Source organism: Stylophora pistillata, chromosome 8 (genome assembly GCF_964205215.1).
Source record: "Stylophora pistillata chromosome 8, jaStyPist1.2, whole genome shotgun sequence".
Taxonomy (NCBI): domain Eukaryota; kingdom Metazoa; phylum Cnidaria; class Anthozoa; order Scleractinia; family Pocilloporidae; genus Stylophora; species Stylophora pistillata.
In genome coordinates, this window is record NC_142526.1 from 13722603 (window position 1) to 13739408 (window position 16806).

Here is a 16806-nt window from a genome sequence, read left to right on the forward strand (position 1 = left end):
CTCTGGCGGCGCCTGTGGGTCATATGAAGCGAATTCTTTGTTCTGATTGGCTTCCTGAGCGGGAAGGATGGGCCCATCTTGCCCGCACGGGATTGCCCGCTTAGATCCCATGCAAGAAAAACATTGAGTTGAGAGGACTTACAAGGTTCGTAATTTTTGGGCAATGTCGGCGATGGAGTCGCAAAAAGCGGCAAAGAACAGCCAAAACAAAGGAATCATAAACAACTGTTGTGGGTTTATCATGCCACAAAGACAGCGGGCTCTCTTTCCCGGCTTTCGAAATATTCAAGTCATTTTCAAAAACGCCAAAGAAAACGAAAAAAAGAAAACGGTCCATATCCGACCATATTGACTCCACGCTTTGTCAATAACGTATGTATATTCGGAGTTTGAGTAGCCAATCATAGCGCGCCTTCGACGATACCCACAATTTTAGTATAAACAAATGACTTTTATTTGTATTTTCGGTTTTGCAAGAACTGTCCAGGTTGATCAGGCGGAATTTAATTGAATTGAAAAAATTTATGATAAACCTAAAAATCTCAATTTCATTTACTTGCTTGTTACATTGAAAGAAGCTTAGAAAAAGCATTGTTCCTTCCGAAGTTATTGCTTGCTTTGCGAGATGGCGGAAATAAAAAAATGCTGCATTTCTTGTTTTTGATCTTTTTCTTCTCTTTACACGCATCAGTGATTGCCGCTAATGCAAATAACGACTATAGAAACACCTTAATTAAGTGCATGAGGATGTATATAGAGTCAAAACTACCCCTGATTAATTATTTCATCGGATTTAAGTTTTATAAGAGATCCGTACACACTTCAGCGTTCATCTCGTACGTCCGTGAATTATAAAACAAAAGAAGCCAATAGAGTGCGTCTTTGTAAGGTATAAGGGATAAAAAGATTCCTGGAAAAAAACATTGGTGTCAAACGGATGGTAAAAAAACCCCTGATTGTCTTAACCAAACAAGTTCGGTCAATGCACAGTATGTACTCTCATGCATTTGATCCGTCATCAGTCACAATGGTTACTAAGATTTAATTCATAGGACTCCCTTCAATTACCTGCTTGTGAACTTGGCTGTATCAGACATTATGTTCGCCACCTTCTTAGCACCAAATCATATCTTGGAAAACACCTTCACTCATCCAAAAGGAGCTACCGGCTTGGTGTTGTGCCTGGTAATAACAGCTGGAAACGTGGCATGGATCGGTGCAGCTTCATCATCTGTGACCCTGACTGCCATCGCAGTTGAGCGCTACTGTACCGTTACAAGTGCTAATGGTATTGATGGAAAACTAACTAAAGAAAAACTTAAGGTGTGGAATTTTAATTTGTTGAAATGTAGACTATGAGTAGTCCCTCCTTTCCGGCGATTATAATTGGATTGAAGTTGGCGCGAGGAGCTCTGGGAATGAGGAGCTTCCTTTCGTGTGCCTCACTCCCAGAGCTCCCCGCCGCGCGCAAAAATTTTCTTTTCACCGATTTTTTTAAATTGCGCGACGGACTTCGCCAAAGCAGAGGTACGGCTCGTAGTCTAGCGAAACTGATTATTATGTACCTTCTTTATTTACTTTCAGATTTCGTTGGGAATTAGGTGAAAGCTCCAAGATATGAAAGGTTGTAAGAAAATTTGAGAGATTGTACTGAGCTGGAGAAAACCCTTAACCGCATTCTGCATAACTTTTTGCGATGATTGGCTCAATTTTTTTTGCTTGCTGGTTAGTTTAGTTGGGATGAGGACGGGGGAAAGGTGTTACTGCTACTGTATATCATTCCTATTTTATCGATCAAAATATACCCTTCATTTGCTTTTAAGGCAATCGTTTCTGGATGTTGGATCTTCTCAGTGGCTTTAAACATACCACTTTTCCTTACAACAAGATTTGATGCATCAATCAACGACTGCAAGTGGAATTGGCCTGCAAAGTGGATTGGCGCAGCATACGAATCGGTATGGCTTGTACTGTCGGCTGTTATTCCTCTGGCAATAATGACCGTTTTGTATTCAAAAGTCGTTTACATGTTGTGGTTCAAACGAAATGAGGAAAATGAAGTCACTCGCCAACAAAAGGTAGGAGTCAACGAGACGTTCGCTTTCTTTTTGTATGATACGTTGAATTGTACACTTATTTCATTGGTTCTAGCTTATGATTTATTGGAGGATAGATGCATAGGTGCCGTCAACAACAACAGTACTTTGCATTTTCATTATTTAAAACAAAGAGATTCCGTTTTGCCATTGGTCTGTATTGTAGTAAGTCAAAGAAGACATCAAAATGCGATAAGAATATAAGTGACAAATTCAGTTAGCTATGTGTGCCACGATTTTGTTCGTATCAGGTCAATCATTAATGATTCATGCGGGCAACAACCAATAAATGGACATATTTGGGTCACATGCATGAACTTTGATACCCAATGAAAACTCAGATGAAAATCTAAAGGGTTTTGATCTGAATTGAAACATGGTTCTTATCTCAGATCAAACACTTTCCAATAATTAATACATCATAAACAAAAGTATTCCAAAAATGACCTGGATATAATTTCATATGTGGTCTTCGGTGGATATATCTCCCACAACTTCTTGGCTACCTTCATCAAAAACTTGCGAAGCCAGTAATTCCACAGGCAGCCCAAGCTCACTACTAGAAAAGCGGACGTGACTCTCACCGTGTTGCGCAACGTTTTATATTTATAAAGGTTTGTGTGAGATGTTATCGGTTTGCCTTAAAAGAGAGAAAAAAATGTCTTGTTTTGAAATAAAATGGACTTACTTTATTGCCTTGTTGTTTTCTTTGTTGATTCCCGGCGTCTCAGGCCATTTTGAAGCGTTTTGGGCGAGTTAGCGCTATATTGGTGTTCAACTGCTAAAAGAAAGACCGCAGTTGAACACCAACATAGCGCTAACTCGCGGAAAATGCTTCAAAATGGCCCGAGACGCTAGGAATCAACAAAGAAAACAACAAGGCAATAAGTAAGTCCATTTTATTTCAAAACAAGGCATTTTTTCTCTCTTTTAAAGCAAACCGATAACATCCCTAACAAAACTTTCATAAATATAAAACGTTGCGCAACACGGTAAGAGTCACGTCCGCTTTTCTAGTAGTGAGCCTGGGTTGCCTGTGGTAATTCAAGCTTGCTGCATCCAATTCTTCAATGCTGGTAGAAAGCTGTGCGACCTTGAGCTAACCGTAGTCTTTGAAGAACGCTGCTGGATCCAAAACGGGAGCTATAACCGACCGAGAAATTTACCATTCACCAGAAATTGTTTCCGCCCATTTGTTACTTACATTTGGTATACGAGGGAATAACTTTTTCGACTAATTTGCGTTCTTCGTAAACCGTTTTCGGCTCCCTAAACCTTACCGCATCATCTTCACTCGTGGTCGCACACCAACTAGACCAAAATAATTAATCATGCATGCATGTTTGACGTAATGCTTCGGAAAATGGCAAAATTGCACCGCTGCAAAAATTCTTCTTCTCTCATTTGGGGAGGGCAATGGAAAAAATTTATGACTGTATACGTTTTTATCGTTTCGTTTGAGAAGTCATTTAAAAAACTCGTGCTTCGTGTTTCAACAGGGGCTCCGAACACCTCGAAACAATGAAAGCACTCGACCTACAGCCTCATGCAATTATTTGTTTCTCGGTGTTTGGAACCCCTGATGAAACACTCGTCCTCGTTTTTGATATATTACTTTATGAGATGTATAGCCACGAGTTGGACTCGAGCTGTGCACGAACTGGTTATTTTTTTCCCATTTGGCTGGTGTTCCGGTACACAATACCTCACTTGCGGTTTGTTTGTTTGTTTTTTTTCCCTAGGGAGTCTTGAAAGTGAGGAAGCGAGTCACATTGAGTGTGATCACTGTCAGTGCCATATTTGGAGCTTGCTGGATCACAGGATTGCTGATTTACATCCTAAGCTACCTTGACATCCTCTTATTTGGCTCAGCCTCATACGTTATTTCTGACACCTTGTTCATGTTGAACTCTGCTATCAACCCATTTGTTTATGCCCTGCTGAATGAGCGTTTTAGGCAGAAGATCAAAATGTTCCGCCGTACTCGCCGCATTTTGGGGGTACATGCCTCAAGCACTCATGGCACAGAGCTTCAAAACAACACCTTCCCCGTGACTGACACTATAAATGTTCAATAACATAATGTTATAGGTCTGATGGAAAACAATAGACGATTGGTACAGGTAACAGTTCGCCAGACGCATCCACAAAGAAAGGTGGAGCGTGCTTTGTCGAGATTAACTTAGAGTTTCAGAGCTAACGAGGGCGCTGGCGTTAAGGCCTGCGTAAATACTGCAGATGTCACATTAAAACACGGTGAAAAATAACCTTATTTTCGGCACAAACTGACCGGCAGCCAACCGGCAGCCAGCGTCAACGTCAACGGCAGTTTTGTACCGAATAAGCTGGAGAAGTTCCCTTATGTCTTAGGGTCTGAAAAAGATTTTACTCCAAACTACACGCAGCCATTTTACAGCTGAGTCGTTAGTTTTGAAAACTATCTACGTAAGTTTTGAATCAACGACAGCAAACTTCCTCGAATGTGTTTTTATACATTAGTGCTATCTTTAGTTCTTGTGATTACACTGGTAAACTATTTGTTGTGAGTTGGAAACGTTGAAACTTAAAAGCTTCTAACGTAGTCGGCACTGAATAGGGTCACTTAAAATACATTAAAGTCAGATACAAGTTTGCAGTTTTTTAAACCTTTCTCTATATTTTACAAATAAAAAAAAACCAATTTTTTGTGGTACAATTTACAGAAAATTAAATCGGCTATACGAGCAACGCATGTTAGTTTCAGCCGACTGTTCTAGTATATGCTTATAGAGTAGGTTTCAGCTGCCTTCATGCCTGTTGCATAAGACAGTAATCTGCAACACAAATAACAAAGGCAAAGAATTATTTTGATAATGGGTGTCCGTTTAGTCAGCCAAGTTCAGTTGCTCCACTTTGAAACTGCCATCACTTCCGCCTTGTGATGAGTTTGAGAATCCAGGTCATCTCTTGTAAATTTGTAATTTTTCGTTTACCAGAATGGACACCTGCGAAACAAAATGTGGGAAACCTTTAAAAACGATTTACTTTAACGTAAAGAAACACAAAACAGCTTTAAATTCTTACCATCCTATGTAGCACTGGCAGAGGTTCTCGTGAGACGTGGCTTGCTTGATTAAAAGATCAACTTGGGTGGGAACATCGAGGTTGTTATGACTGGTGAAGTCGCTTCCTACAAAACAAATAGATAGTGGCAAACATCTCTCCATCGGTTGCAATTGTAAGGCACTATATTTCAATGCAGTACAACGCAAGAGTTGTGGTTTAATTTTCAATGAGTTTCCACAGTTTCTTTAGAAACTTACCCCATTTATTCATAAAACATGAAAGCGTTAATTTTCATTTTCTTTTCGTCGTGACTATTGGGAACTGTAATTGCTGATAGTTTGTCTAATTTGAGCCATCAGTGGACTTTGGAAGCAAGTGACAAGAAGGTGACAGAGTACCTGTTAATTTATCTCTCACACGGTTAACAATGGCGACAGCTTTCTTGTTAAGTGCCTCTGGTTTAGGGCCGCTTTCATCTTCTGTAAAAAGAGAAAAATTAGCAAACGCCCTTCATTTAAAGACCACCCAGATTTGAAAATATGTAAAAATTACTGGTTAGATCAGACAAATATAGTGCAAAATGAATACAATACTATTTAAATGGAACTGAAAAAAAAAAAATGAATGAATGTCATTTCAGGATAAAACTAATTTCAGTTGCATTTATACCGTAAGATGGCATATGTTCTGTCGACTGCTTCTTAGTGGGACGTTCAGGATTCACCTCCACGCCTTCTAAAACATCTGGTCAAATAGAAATAAACAAAAAACAAACAACAAAAGCTTAACGTTTTATCGAAAGAAACAAGCGAATGGAGAGGTGAGCGTCTCTCCAATGATATAATATTTTAGATAATACCAGTCGCAAATAGAAAAAAAATATAGTTTTTGTACAATTGATATCAAACAACTTTGTTCCCTGTGACCACAACGTTCTGACTATGTATTTGAGATCTCATTCTGGCGATGACCCCGACAAGCGATCCACTTAAAATTACATACCTATATTCATGACAAAATATTTAAAATCTTATTTAACAAAAATTGTCTCTCTGCGCAATAACAACTTACCCTCCCCTCCCTCAGACATCGTGTCAGATCTGCCCTTTGAGCGTTTGATCTTTGGCGTAGCTGTTAAAGGAACATTTAACAAAGTGAGGTAAGTAATATGTTTACGTTTAAATAATATTAACAGACTTGCGTGACTAACACAAATTCGTCTGTGACATTATGTCTTCAATTTTGTTTATTAAATCTTCCAGGTACGTCGATTGAAATCCTAAGAGTTTATAATCTGCATGCAACTTACAATCCATAAGCCTCCAATTCAGTAGAGGATCGTAAACAAAAGCTTCCAACACGGCTATGACACTGTCTTTGTGAGCCCGTAAAACTCGCATGACACTTTCACACGTCATTCGGTAGTTTCCATCAATACCAGTCACCTAAACAACAAAACAGATCGATATTATCAACCTACAGACAAGAGGCGCGCATGGTACTTTCCAATCAGCCATAACCCTTAAGACTTGATTCCAATTTTCATTTTTCGTTTTTCGAGTAACTAAGTAAATTCAACCTTAAAATCGACACTCTTTCAACCTGAGTTAGCGACAAAAAGCTCAAAGCATGCATCTGGCCTTTAACGGTAAAGATTATAATTATTGTAATCATGATTATAATTATTATCATCATGATGATTCATACCTCCATTGCATTCGTCAACATTCTCGTCAGTCTAAACGGGATTTTCTCGGGAAACTTTTCTCTTGTCATAGCAACCTAGAAGAAAAAAGGAAGAGCAAAGTTTCACAATGCCCTGGCGCGGGAACAAACAAAAAAACAAATCAAAATACAGGTGCAACATACCTCAAAGCAATCACCAAAATCGATGTGGGCAATCTTTCCATTCAAGCGGTTCAGCATCAAATTTGACGGATGCCTGGGACATGCAAAACACATCAGTGAACTTGTCTAGTTTAATTTGATCAAGATTGTATCTGTGATGATATTGCTTCAGTGAACGTGTGCTGCAAAATCACACCATTCACTGTTACTTCAAAGTAAAAATGTAAGTAAGTCAGAACTTATCTAACCTGTCTCCTAGACCCAGCACATATCCCACCATGGACATAACAGCAAGAGATCGAGTGTAGTTAGTCCGACGATCAAACCACACCTGAAATACGTGGAACAATGGAGAGAGAAATATGTAAAACGACAGCTGTAAACAACACCCTGTCAGAGTTTACCGTTAAGCCTGCAAATTTGGTTCAATATCATGTGAGGAAAAAAGTTTGATTTCTGATCGTACAGACAATTTTCAAGTTTGATTTGTGATCGTATATACAATTTTCATCTTATTTACACAAAACAAGAATTTTCATTTAAGAGATGATACACCAACAGTGAATGCCTTGTATGATTTCTTTACCTCCGAGCTGGGACTTTTCAGCCACAATAGCTTGGCCAAGTCATCGCCATTAGTGTTGGACAACGCATGCTCAAACACCTCCACTTTTTGCATTAGAGTCAAATGGTCATAATCAGGCGCCATCTGATTGGAAAAGAGACAAAAAGACATTTAATTGAGTGCGTGAAACTCAGCCTGGTTTATGCGTGACTTTCAATGGGTGGCGAAGATATTACAGTTCCTCAAGTAATAAGATAGTTCAATTGCTTGACGTTTTATTGGTGGAGAGTTATACAAATTGCTACACCCTTATGAGATAGACTTACTCTTAACATGATGCGGTGTTCTATGTTAAGGAGAATCTTTTTCTTTTCCCGATAGTCCCGGATGAGGGCGTGCAGAGTGTCACTGTGAGGCACCCAACCAATCAGACCAGAGTTTGTTGACAGTGGAATGACTGCATAACGCACAATTCTAGAAATAAAAGCGAAAACGAGCTTCACGGAGGTGTTACTTTGCATAGTAAATGTAAAGAAAGCTATTCAGTTTCACCGTGAACTGAAAAGACAAATAACCGAGCACGTTTTACCCCAAATGTCTCTTGGAAGTTTCTTGATCACCAGCCAACAGAGTGTTCACCAAACCAAACAGCTGCATTACCCTTTCGTCCTGCCGAAGATCTTCGTGACCTTTCAGCAAAAACATGAACTCGGAGCCATTACTCCCTACAGAACAAAGATGAGCAAGAAAGCAAGATCAATCCATAGACAGAAAGGGCATAGTAATATAAACCACAAGTTTATCAGATGTCACCTAAAAAATGCTATTCTTAAATATCTTTGTTTAAATACAGGACATTTACCTGTAATAAACAACTTTCTTGGCCTCTGTTTGGACGTAATGACGTTCAGGGAGGCATGAACATGTCTGATGTGTATCACAGGTTTGTGAGGTTCGTAGGTTCCCGGTACAGCCAGCTCCAGGTCCCGGCACATCAATAGTTTGGGAGACACGTACTGAAGCTCTAGAGAGGTTAACTGAATGAAGAAAAACAACGCATTATTGATTTGAAAGAGCTCTTGATTGTAGCTCCTTAGCAGGTTTCCTATGAATAATTAACAAACGGTATTACATGTAAGTTAACAACCTAAATCAACTTCAAGTCAATTTTAGAAGTGTTTCTTTGATTTCTCCTCCGTCTATTAAATTCGATAACTCTTTGGACTGGAAAAATTTTAAACAATACCTGTGGTAGTTGCTTGGAGATTCTTCTAAAGACCAAGTAGTACAAATCCCAGGCCTGAGTAAGATCTTTTACATTTCCGGATCGCTGATACTTCCTACACCACTCCTGAGCTTCCATGAGGTCCCGGCCGTAAGCCTAGATCAGATTAACCATGTATCATGTCAAAATGAAAAGATCTAATGCTAAAGGTTTGGTAGCTTTCATATGCGAGGCTAAAACACAAGCGAGAACACGAAGGAATGAAAGAACCTACATCCTAACGAACGAATAAAAACGCTTATGACCGACCAAACTACAGTTATTGACTGGGTCCATTATCAAGGCGTCTGTAAAGGATAAAAAGGAAAGAGGATCCACCACCCAGCCATCCAAGCTTGAATTGTGATCATGTAGTAAACATGATCTGGGCAGATATAAATGGACAGAGAAATAATACAAGCATAGTATCTTTGGCAAAGATAAAAACTAATAGGCCACTTTAGATCATATACGTTACCTGGTTAAACGAAGTTTCTTTGAGAGTCTGTGGTCCCCTCTCCATCATCTGATGCAGCGGTTCCAAAGCAGAAAACATTCCTTTTACATTGCCTTCGCTGAAGTAAAGCCTTGAAGCTTCTTCAAGCCCTTCATGCCATAACTCATGCCACAAGATGGCCACTCGAATAAGTTCTTCGCTTTCCTAAAATAATTGTATGATCAGGAAGAAACTAAATATATCTGATCCGACCCGGCATTCAGGTTTTTCATTATAACTGTATATTGATGCATAAGTTGAACCTGCCACAGGGGATACAAACAGTAGCCGAGTTCGCACGTATTAATTACTTATCATAACTTCTTGTTTCTCTAACCGACTTATGACTGTGACCAGAAACGTTCTCAAACTACTATAGCCGCTTACTGCACAAACTTAAAACTGCTTTCAAACATGACCTGGACATACCATAACTGCTTGTTGTACGAGCTGTTGACTATGTTCACACATGTTCTTTAGAATCTGATTGGCTGCGTTGTGACGGGCGCTGCTTGCTGACTTGGAGGCTACAGTGAGTGGATAGATCAGGGCCTGGCCAAAGATATAACAGAACACTTAATTAGATATGTCATTTATGGACAGGTCATGACCTTGGATAACATATAATTTGTACTTATTTCTTTACTCGAGGGGTGTAACTATTGTATTAAATCTGCCCGACTTCTCATTTTCTTCTGAGATTTGTGCGCCAGCTAGATGTGTGAGTATGGGTTTTTCTCTTTTCCTGTAATTTTCAATTTCATGATAAAAATCCCTTGATAACTACCGAACCGATCATTTAATGGGTTACCATTTAACAACTTGAGGATGAACCAAAAAGGATGACACTACATGGAGTTTTGACCTTTACAATGAATGACTACAGCAGAGTCTCACTTAACCTGTGGATGATGTTTTCCAATATCTGTGAGCAGCTGATGAATAAGTCTTCCAACAAGTTGGCGAGGAGTATCAATCCTGGCGATCAGTTGCGGAATAACCTAAGAAAAAGGAATAAATGAGTACAAAATAACAATAGACAAAAATACAGAGTTTAAAAGATTACAGAATGAAACATAAACAGTGCATCTGACTTGCGTTAAGATTTAAATCCTTACCTGAAGCCATGTGTCAATCTGAATTGTTTTTATTCCCTCCACGAGAGCTTCGTAAACCTCTGGCCAGTGACCATAATCAAACCACAATGTCAACAATCTGATAAAGTAAGAAACGTAAAAAGACGTAATATCGATGAGTGTCACTCCCTACTTCTAGTATCCAGGCATTTCAAGGCTTGGTCGCACTTAATTATTGAAAATTGAACTCATCCATACATCGAACGAACAAATCAAATGGGTAAAGTCAAAGTAATATATTTATTTGTAAAGTGTATGTGACCATGGTACTTTAAGGTCTGTGTTTTCAATCAGAAACACCCAATAAGGCTTCGAGCAACTGTCACATAGTTGCGCCAATTTCCCGCACAAAAATTAAGAAAGAAAATATAGCAAACAACTGCTGTCTCTTAAGCTTAAAACCTTTTAATCACCGTGCCTTTTTTTTTCTTGTGTAGTTGTTTGTAACACGTGCGAGACAACTTGATTCTTACAACGCGAAAGCACCGTCGCCATCTAGTCATTACAACATTCGCACATGCGTTGACGTTTGACCGCTGTCTCACTTACACTAAGGACCAGAACCCTTACCTCAGAGTATCCTGAAGGGAATTGCCTCTGGACAGAGCGATTGACTTAAAGAACCCGTTCACTGCTGGCACCGCGTATGTGATTACTGGGTTGACTACCTAGAATAGATAATGTACAATTTGCACAGTATGTCACATCTCAAGGAAAAACAAACATCTCCATTTTTAAAAAGATCTGCAGAGTCCCAGCTTAAACACGAAAGCGCGCTATAAAAGGAGCCTTAGGTCGCACTGGACCATTTGTCAATCAACCGTCGTGTGATGTAGAACTCTTAGAGTCAAGTCAGCGTGAGCTACAGCTACTCCAAAGCAGTGAACAACGGGCGCATTCCTCAAAATTGTTTTATGTCTTCATCACAATACAAGAATTTTTGAGAATTGTATTTCCTTTCTCCAATGAAAACTGTCTTTATTTGTGGTGGTAAATTTGAGATCGAATTGGTGGTTCGCACGTTACCTCATGCCACCATGCTGGTGGAAGTAAACAATAGATATCTCATTAGCTCCTTTTGTTCGTCTAGCAGCATTTAAATTTCACCCGCACACGTCAACGGTGAGTGAGATATGAGCCTAGGTCTTCCCAGGGAAGACTTCCTTATATAGCGCGCCTTTGTGTTTAACACAAATTTTAAACCACTTTTCTTTTCAATTGACCTTATGAATTTACTTACAGATGAGGTGGACATTGGTGGAGGATTTTTACATGCGTTTCCATTATTAGGGCCATCAGTTCCTGATGATTGTTGACTTTTGTAGTACAACACTGTTTCAAAATTCATGTAAGCCCACGCGTGCCATGCCTAAAGAAACAAGATGAGTTAGAAACTAAAAAATAGTGCAGCAAGTCTCTATATTTTTGGATAAGGGCTCAAAACCTCAATGTCGTTTCTACCAGATTCGTGTTGTCGTGTTGCCACACCAGATACTGGTGTGGCATTGGCAGGAAATTTGCCGTCGCCAATCGATTTCTTCAAACAAATTCCAAACGTACCTTGTAGCAGTTTCTGTCATTTTCTGTAGCTGCAGCATAATATTGCAGGATCTGAGGTATGGATTTCTCGCTGTACCCCTCAAGAGCTGTTTGCCAGTCACCAAGCTTCAGGTAACATCTGTGTAAATTACAAACGTTGTGAAAGTGTAGTGTGATCGTTCAGATAAGTGTAGTCCTGAGAAGGACCGTTGTCGGGGAGTGGTGACTGACGTTTCGACAACCTGTGCGGAAGTCATCATCAGAGTCAAGTTGAATCATCAACTTGAAACGTCAGTCACCACCACCGACAACAGTCCTTCTCAGGACTACACTCACCCGGACGATCACACTACACTTTCACATGTTACCCCCGGGTTCAAACTATTTACTGCATTACAAACGTTCATGATCTATACGTTGCTCAATAGAAACGGGAAACAATTATGGGGCATCAGTTACCTAGCAACAAGTTTGAGTAGCTCCTCCCTCTTCTGTCCATCATCAGTAGGTGACAGTGATGACAACGCCTGCTGGTGCAGCGTGTTTTGTACAAAATGCTGAAGATGTTTGAAAGCGTCATCCTGTAACAAAACAACAGGTTTCCTATTCAGATTTGCCTCGTATATCTATCCTATACGGCGTACGCTGTTACCTTGAAACTAGTTCAAATGCTATTAACTTCGCTTCTCGAGAAAGTGTCTAACCTGTTTATTTTCTCTCCACATGTGCTTCATGTAAGCAAATGTGACTTGAGGATAAGTGGTTGGTAAAGGTTGATCAGCCTGTTTGGATGGGTCTGTTCCAAGCAGCATGACTAGAGTCTTGTGACTTAGAGCAAGTCGGCCACTCTTCCGGCACAAACTGGAGTACTTCAGCCATGACTTCATGTCCTCCTGTGGAGAGAGGACTAGGGAACGAACTTTCAGAATCTTTTGCCAGTCTTCTACGACTCGCTGACATCCCTGTTCAGAAAAAAAAAGATGAGAAACAACGTGATTGTTTCGTCCGCCATATCAAATAAATCAGTTACACCTGATTATTGAATTACTAGGATGTAAGAATGGAATCACCCCCACCCCGCCCCCACATCCCCCGTCCGCACCGTTGGGTGCACCACGGATAATCGGGATATAAAATACCTTCACTATATACTTACCTGTAGTCTGTTCCACCAAGTTCTTTTAATGGCTTCTCTGCGCTCCGGGACTAGCTTAAACTGGATAATCTCTTCAAGTTCTGATAACATCTGTACACTCACCATGGCCTGCATTGACAAACACGCGAAAATGGCTTGAAACAACCACATCTTCAAATACCTAGTTTACTGGTGAAAATCAACTTACATAACCACAGTCCTTGTTGGCTTAAAAAAGTGAAAAACTCATAAAACGAGGATGAACTCTGTAATACAAATGCAAATTACAAGTGAGTTGTAAAACATACTTCATCTATAAACAACTTTGTCTACTGCCCGAAAACAACTAATTAGTCTACACGTAATAAGCTGTCAGATATAGAAAAAAATGCAGTCCCCATGTATGAATGCTAACAATACATAAGAGCACCATACCCCATAAGCTCGGTTGTAGCTCTCGCCAGCTCGGGCTGTCAACTCTGTGTCCAACACATCACGTGCCGCGTCAATGCACTGATAAAGAACAAAACATCAGACAATTATGTAACATTAAAACTTGTTGTGAAGAATGGTTTAGCAAAGAACCAATAAATTTTTATTGAGGTTTTTTCCAGTATCAAAGTCATTTGTAAAAGGTCGGATTATAAAGGATTTTTGGCGATTATAAACCGCCATGTTGAGAACGATCGACAAGAAGAAGACAGTTACTTTTTTTTACAAACTCACAAATCGGCAGCGAGCATTAAAATATTTCTCAAAACATATTACAACGTAATTAACTCTAGAGGGCTTCCACTTACTCCTTGTGCCTGCTGGAAATGGTTTTGATGAAGAGCAAGGGCGGCTCTGTAGAAAGCTCCTTCTTGAGTCTCACGTGGAATCATACAGGTATATTCCTCCATACTGTCCCAGTTACCTACGTGGAAACAAAGTGAGCTTTTGGATACAGCACACCTCCATACCTCCCCTATCGAGTATTTATCACAGCCTTACCCAGTCCCCAGGCTGCCGCGGCCGCCATTCTGGCCATCTGTTGTCTGATGTCATCGCTTACCACCGGCCACTTTTCAACAGCTACCTGGTGAAGCTCTCCCCTGAAAAATGACGACAAGAACAATTGTAATGATATAATTACAAAGATAACAAGATACTCCCCTACCACACCCAAGATAATCCCCACCCCCCACCCCCCACCCCCCACCCCACTACACACACACCGTCTACTATTAATGCTGCGAAGTTTTCTATTTGTTTGACCCAGCGCTTTTTTATCTCAAAGAAAAACGTCTGCGGAAAACTTAAAAAAAGTATTTAAAACATGTTTGATATTTGAGTATGTTCAAGGATTATACATATAATGCATCTGTCCTTGTCATTCTTGAGTTTCAACTGAAAACAAAGTAACATTTGTGCAGGTATTTTTTATCGGAGCGCAGAATCCGAAGGTCTGTGGTTTGATCGCTCATCAGGACTTCTTCCTCGCTCGCGAAACGAAGAAAAATATATCTCTCTTTCTTGCTCTTATTTTACAAAAGAGCTTACACTCTGTCATACCGTCTGAACGACAGGATTTATCCTAATAAAATAAGACGACCAGTCATTATTTATCGCCCAAGGGGAGAGGGGGGGAGCTGCTATCACATAAATTTAAGTCAGGGATTAAGAGAGGGCGTGCGTATCTTAACTCAAATAATAGGTGACGTGGTTCCGCGTTAACTTTGAAATCCTCTAAAAATTCGAGTGCAATAAAAAAAAAAAAAAACACTAAACCAATAAAATAAGGGTAACCAGCAACGAATTACCATTCGCTTAGCGCTTCCAGACATCTCATCCGTCCCAGGGAGAGGTTGATTTCGTCAGGATTTTGAATCAGTTTCTTGTTGTAAGCTTCCAACGCTTGCTCCCAGTCATGAAGTTTCTCGTACCAGCGCTCCTTGATTTACTGTCAGAGAACAATCATATCAAGTAAACATGAAAAGTGGCGCACATTGGGTTGGCTAAGTCAATTGGTGCTTTTTAACTGCTTACCACATCTGCTCCGTGATTCTTCATTGCATAAACTAAAACGCCGTGGGCTGCCTGTGGTTGCTGCAGTTTGTTGTTTATGCTGACAGAAAGACGAACCACCAGTTACATTTTATACAAGCTGATAATCCAAAGCATACTAATCTTTACACTAACCCGAGAATCTTTGTAACCCGAGATAAACCTATCAATGAGTAATAATTTAGCTCATTGGCATGAATTCTGAATTATTATATGCCTGCGTCTCACAGGGACTGAGAACTACCGAATTCACGAATTTGATTGGCTGAAATCAATATTGAAAGCGGTCTAGATTTTCCCATCTAGACCGGCGTCTAGACCGGTCTAGAAAAAAAAGGTACAAAGAATATAAAAAATTAGCATATAAGACACAGCCATATAATAAACATCTTATTAACCGAGCTAGGTCGGTCTGTATGGGAGAATCTTGACCTCGGTCGCTGGTACAGACCTCACTGCGTTCGGTTAATAAGAACCAAGTATTAATTATTCCAGGACTCTGTTGATAAGTCATCGCATTTAAGAATGGTTCTAGTGATGATGATTCAGCCGTCACCTGATCAGAGCCTCCAGTGTCTCAGTAGTCGGTCCTCTGTGAAATTCCTCTTCTTTGTAATGCAGCGCTTTTGCATAAGCTCGACATTTCGAGGCCTGTTCACCTAACAGATCATTGTTTAAAGGCAGTGCGCCCTAGAAAAAAGACATTGCAAAAACGTAAATAAAGCCACGAGGAAGAAATATTGGAAGAGGCAAATAACATGATCCGTATGGTAACAGAGCAGAGTACGAAATGAGATAAATATCCGGCACCTTTTCCGTGTGCTCCATAAACTCCGCCAGATTAAGCAGGGTTTGAGTGATTTCTGGGATTTGACTTCCCAAGGCCATCTCTAAGTGTTTCACTAATTCATTCTGAAGTTCCTCGTGGAGCTCTGACCAACAAGATACGAAAGCAACATTGAACAGGTCCCTGAGGAGTTCAATAATAAGTGAAAGGTGCATTAAGATTAGATGTCTGAGTAATAAGTGCCAAGAGAAAAATACTATGCAATAATACAAAGAGAAATTCAAGACGAACAGCCTCCGTACTTCTTCCTGGTTAATTTTAGGGGGAACTTTCCAAGATCAGTAACTATAATATCGTTTCACGCTACAACTTTGGCGGAAGAAATAAATCTTTGCAGGTGCCTAATAAGTGAAGGGCAAGTCTGTGGCAGTGGTAATACATAATGTCACTCTGCCTAGCGAGGGGAGGGTAAGTCTGTGGCGTTAGTAACACCCTATGTTACTGCACAAAGTATGAGGAGGGTAAGTCTGTGGCAACGGTTGTAGACACATTTACCTTGCAAGAGGAGGGTATGTCTGTGCTGTAGCCCAACATGACCGTAGTGCGGGTGAAGGTGATTCCTTTAGGAGTTCCACGCTTAGTCTTCTTAACCATTCCATCCAATCATCCTTTGACACGCACCTTGATGCCCCCCACGCCTACGAAAAAAAAACAAAAAAAAACAAGCAATATCAGATTGTGCAAAACAGATGATTGCAATTTTTCCAAAAGAGTCCAAACTGTGGCAGGTATACTTGGACTCAAGTAAGGAGCAATCCGCGTTTCTGTTGCCAAGTATTCATCTGTAAA

General features: G+C 40.1%; 3 protein-coding genes across 4 annotated transcripts in view; 1 reads left to right on the forward strand and 2 right to left on the reverse strand.

Moving 5' to 3' along the window:
• LOC148725112 (pyroglutamylated RF-amide peptide receptor-like) overlaps positions 1 to 5236 on the forward strand; it is a 12209-nt gene extending 6973 nt beyond the window's left edge. For both annotated transcript variants that reach the window (XM_088729563.1, XM_088729562.1), the window contains exons 5-7: positions 1053 to 1323; positions 1824 to 2078; positions 3839 to 5236. In XM_088729563.1, coding sequence (XP_088585689.1) covers positions 1053 to 1323; positions 1824 to 2078; positions 3839 to 4174 — 862 coding nt within the window. In that variant the 3' untranslated portion in view covers positions 4175 to 5236. The remainder of the gene's footprint in view (positions 1 to 1052; positions 1324 to 1823; positions 2079 to 3838) is intronic.
• On the reverse strand, positions 4722 to 15061 carry LOC148725113 (serine/threonine-protein kinase mTOR-like). Its single transcript, XM_088729559.1, has 28 exons — positions 14927 to 15061; positions 14118 to 14218; positions 13925 to 14040; positions 13560 to 13637; positions 13146 to 13253; positions 12694 to 12951; positions 12449 to 12570; positions 12011 to 12128; positions 11691 to 11819; positions 11021 to 11118; positions 10433 to 10529; positions 10217 to 10315; positions 9744 to 9866; positions 9297 to 9479; positions 8801 to 8935; positions 8417 to 8591; positions 8144 to 8279; positions 7881 to 8028; positions 7576 to 7698; positions 7238 to 7320; positions 7011 to 7083; positions 6849 to 6923; positions 6451 to 6586; positions 6213 to 6272; positions 5811 to 5885; positions 5540 to 5620; positions 5160 to 5265; positions 4722 to 5080 (listed from the first exon to the last, which is right to left on the reverse strand). The coding sequence occupies exons 1-28, from the start codon at positions 14953 to 14955 to the stop codon at positions 5065 to 5067; spliced, it is 3081 nt and encodes a 1026-aa protein (XP_088585685.1). The 5' UTR covers positions 14956 to 15061; the 3' UTR covers positions 4722 to 5064.
• On the reverse strand, positions 14937 to 16717 carry LOC148725114 (serine/threonine-protein kinase mTOR-like). The gene is made up of 5 exons (XM_088729564.1): positions 16513 to 16717; positions 15981 to 16140; positions 15727 to 15860; positions 15153 to 15231; positions 14937 to 15066 (listed from the first exon to the last, which is right to left on the reverse strand). Exons 1-5 carry the CDS (start codon positions 16614 to 16616, stop codon positions 15064 to 15066), a joined length of 480 nt encoding a protein of 159 aa, XP_088585690.1. The 5' UTR covers positions 16617 to 16717; the 3' UTR covers positions 14937 to 15063.
• Positions 16718 to 16806: the final 89 nt, after the last annotated feature.

Coding starts and splice junctions, on each gene's coding strand:
- LOC148725113 (XM_088729559.1), bottom strand. CDS start 14,955: ATGAGATGTCTGGAAGCGCTAAGCGAATG. Junction 14,219..14,926: donor CTGGAAGCGCTAAGCGAATG/GTAATTCGTTGC, acceptor GTCATTTTTCAG/GGGAGAGCTTCACCAGGTAG. Junction 8,280..8,416: donor AAGAAAGTTGTTTATTACAG/GTAAATGTCCTG, acceptor TTTGTTCTGTAG/GGAGTAATGGCTCCGAGTTC.
- LOC148725114 (XM_088729564.1), bottom strand. CDS start 16,616: ATGGAATGGTTAAGAAGACTAAGCGTGGAACTCCTAAAGGAATCACCT. Junction 16,141..16,512: donor ACATACCCTCCTCTTGCAAG/GTAAATGTGTCT, acceptor TGAACTCCTCAG/GGACCTGTTCAATGTTGCTT. Junction 15,232..15,726: donor ACACTGGAGGCTCTGATCAG/GTGACGGCTGAA, acceptor TCTTTCTGTCAG/CATAAACAACAAACTGCAGC.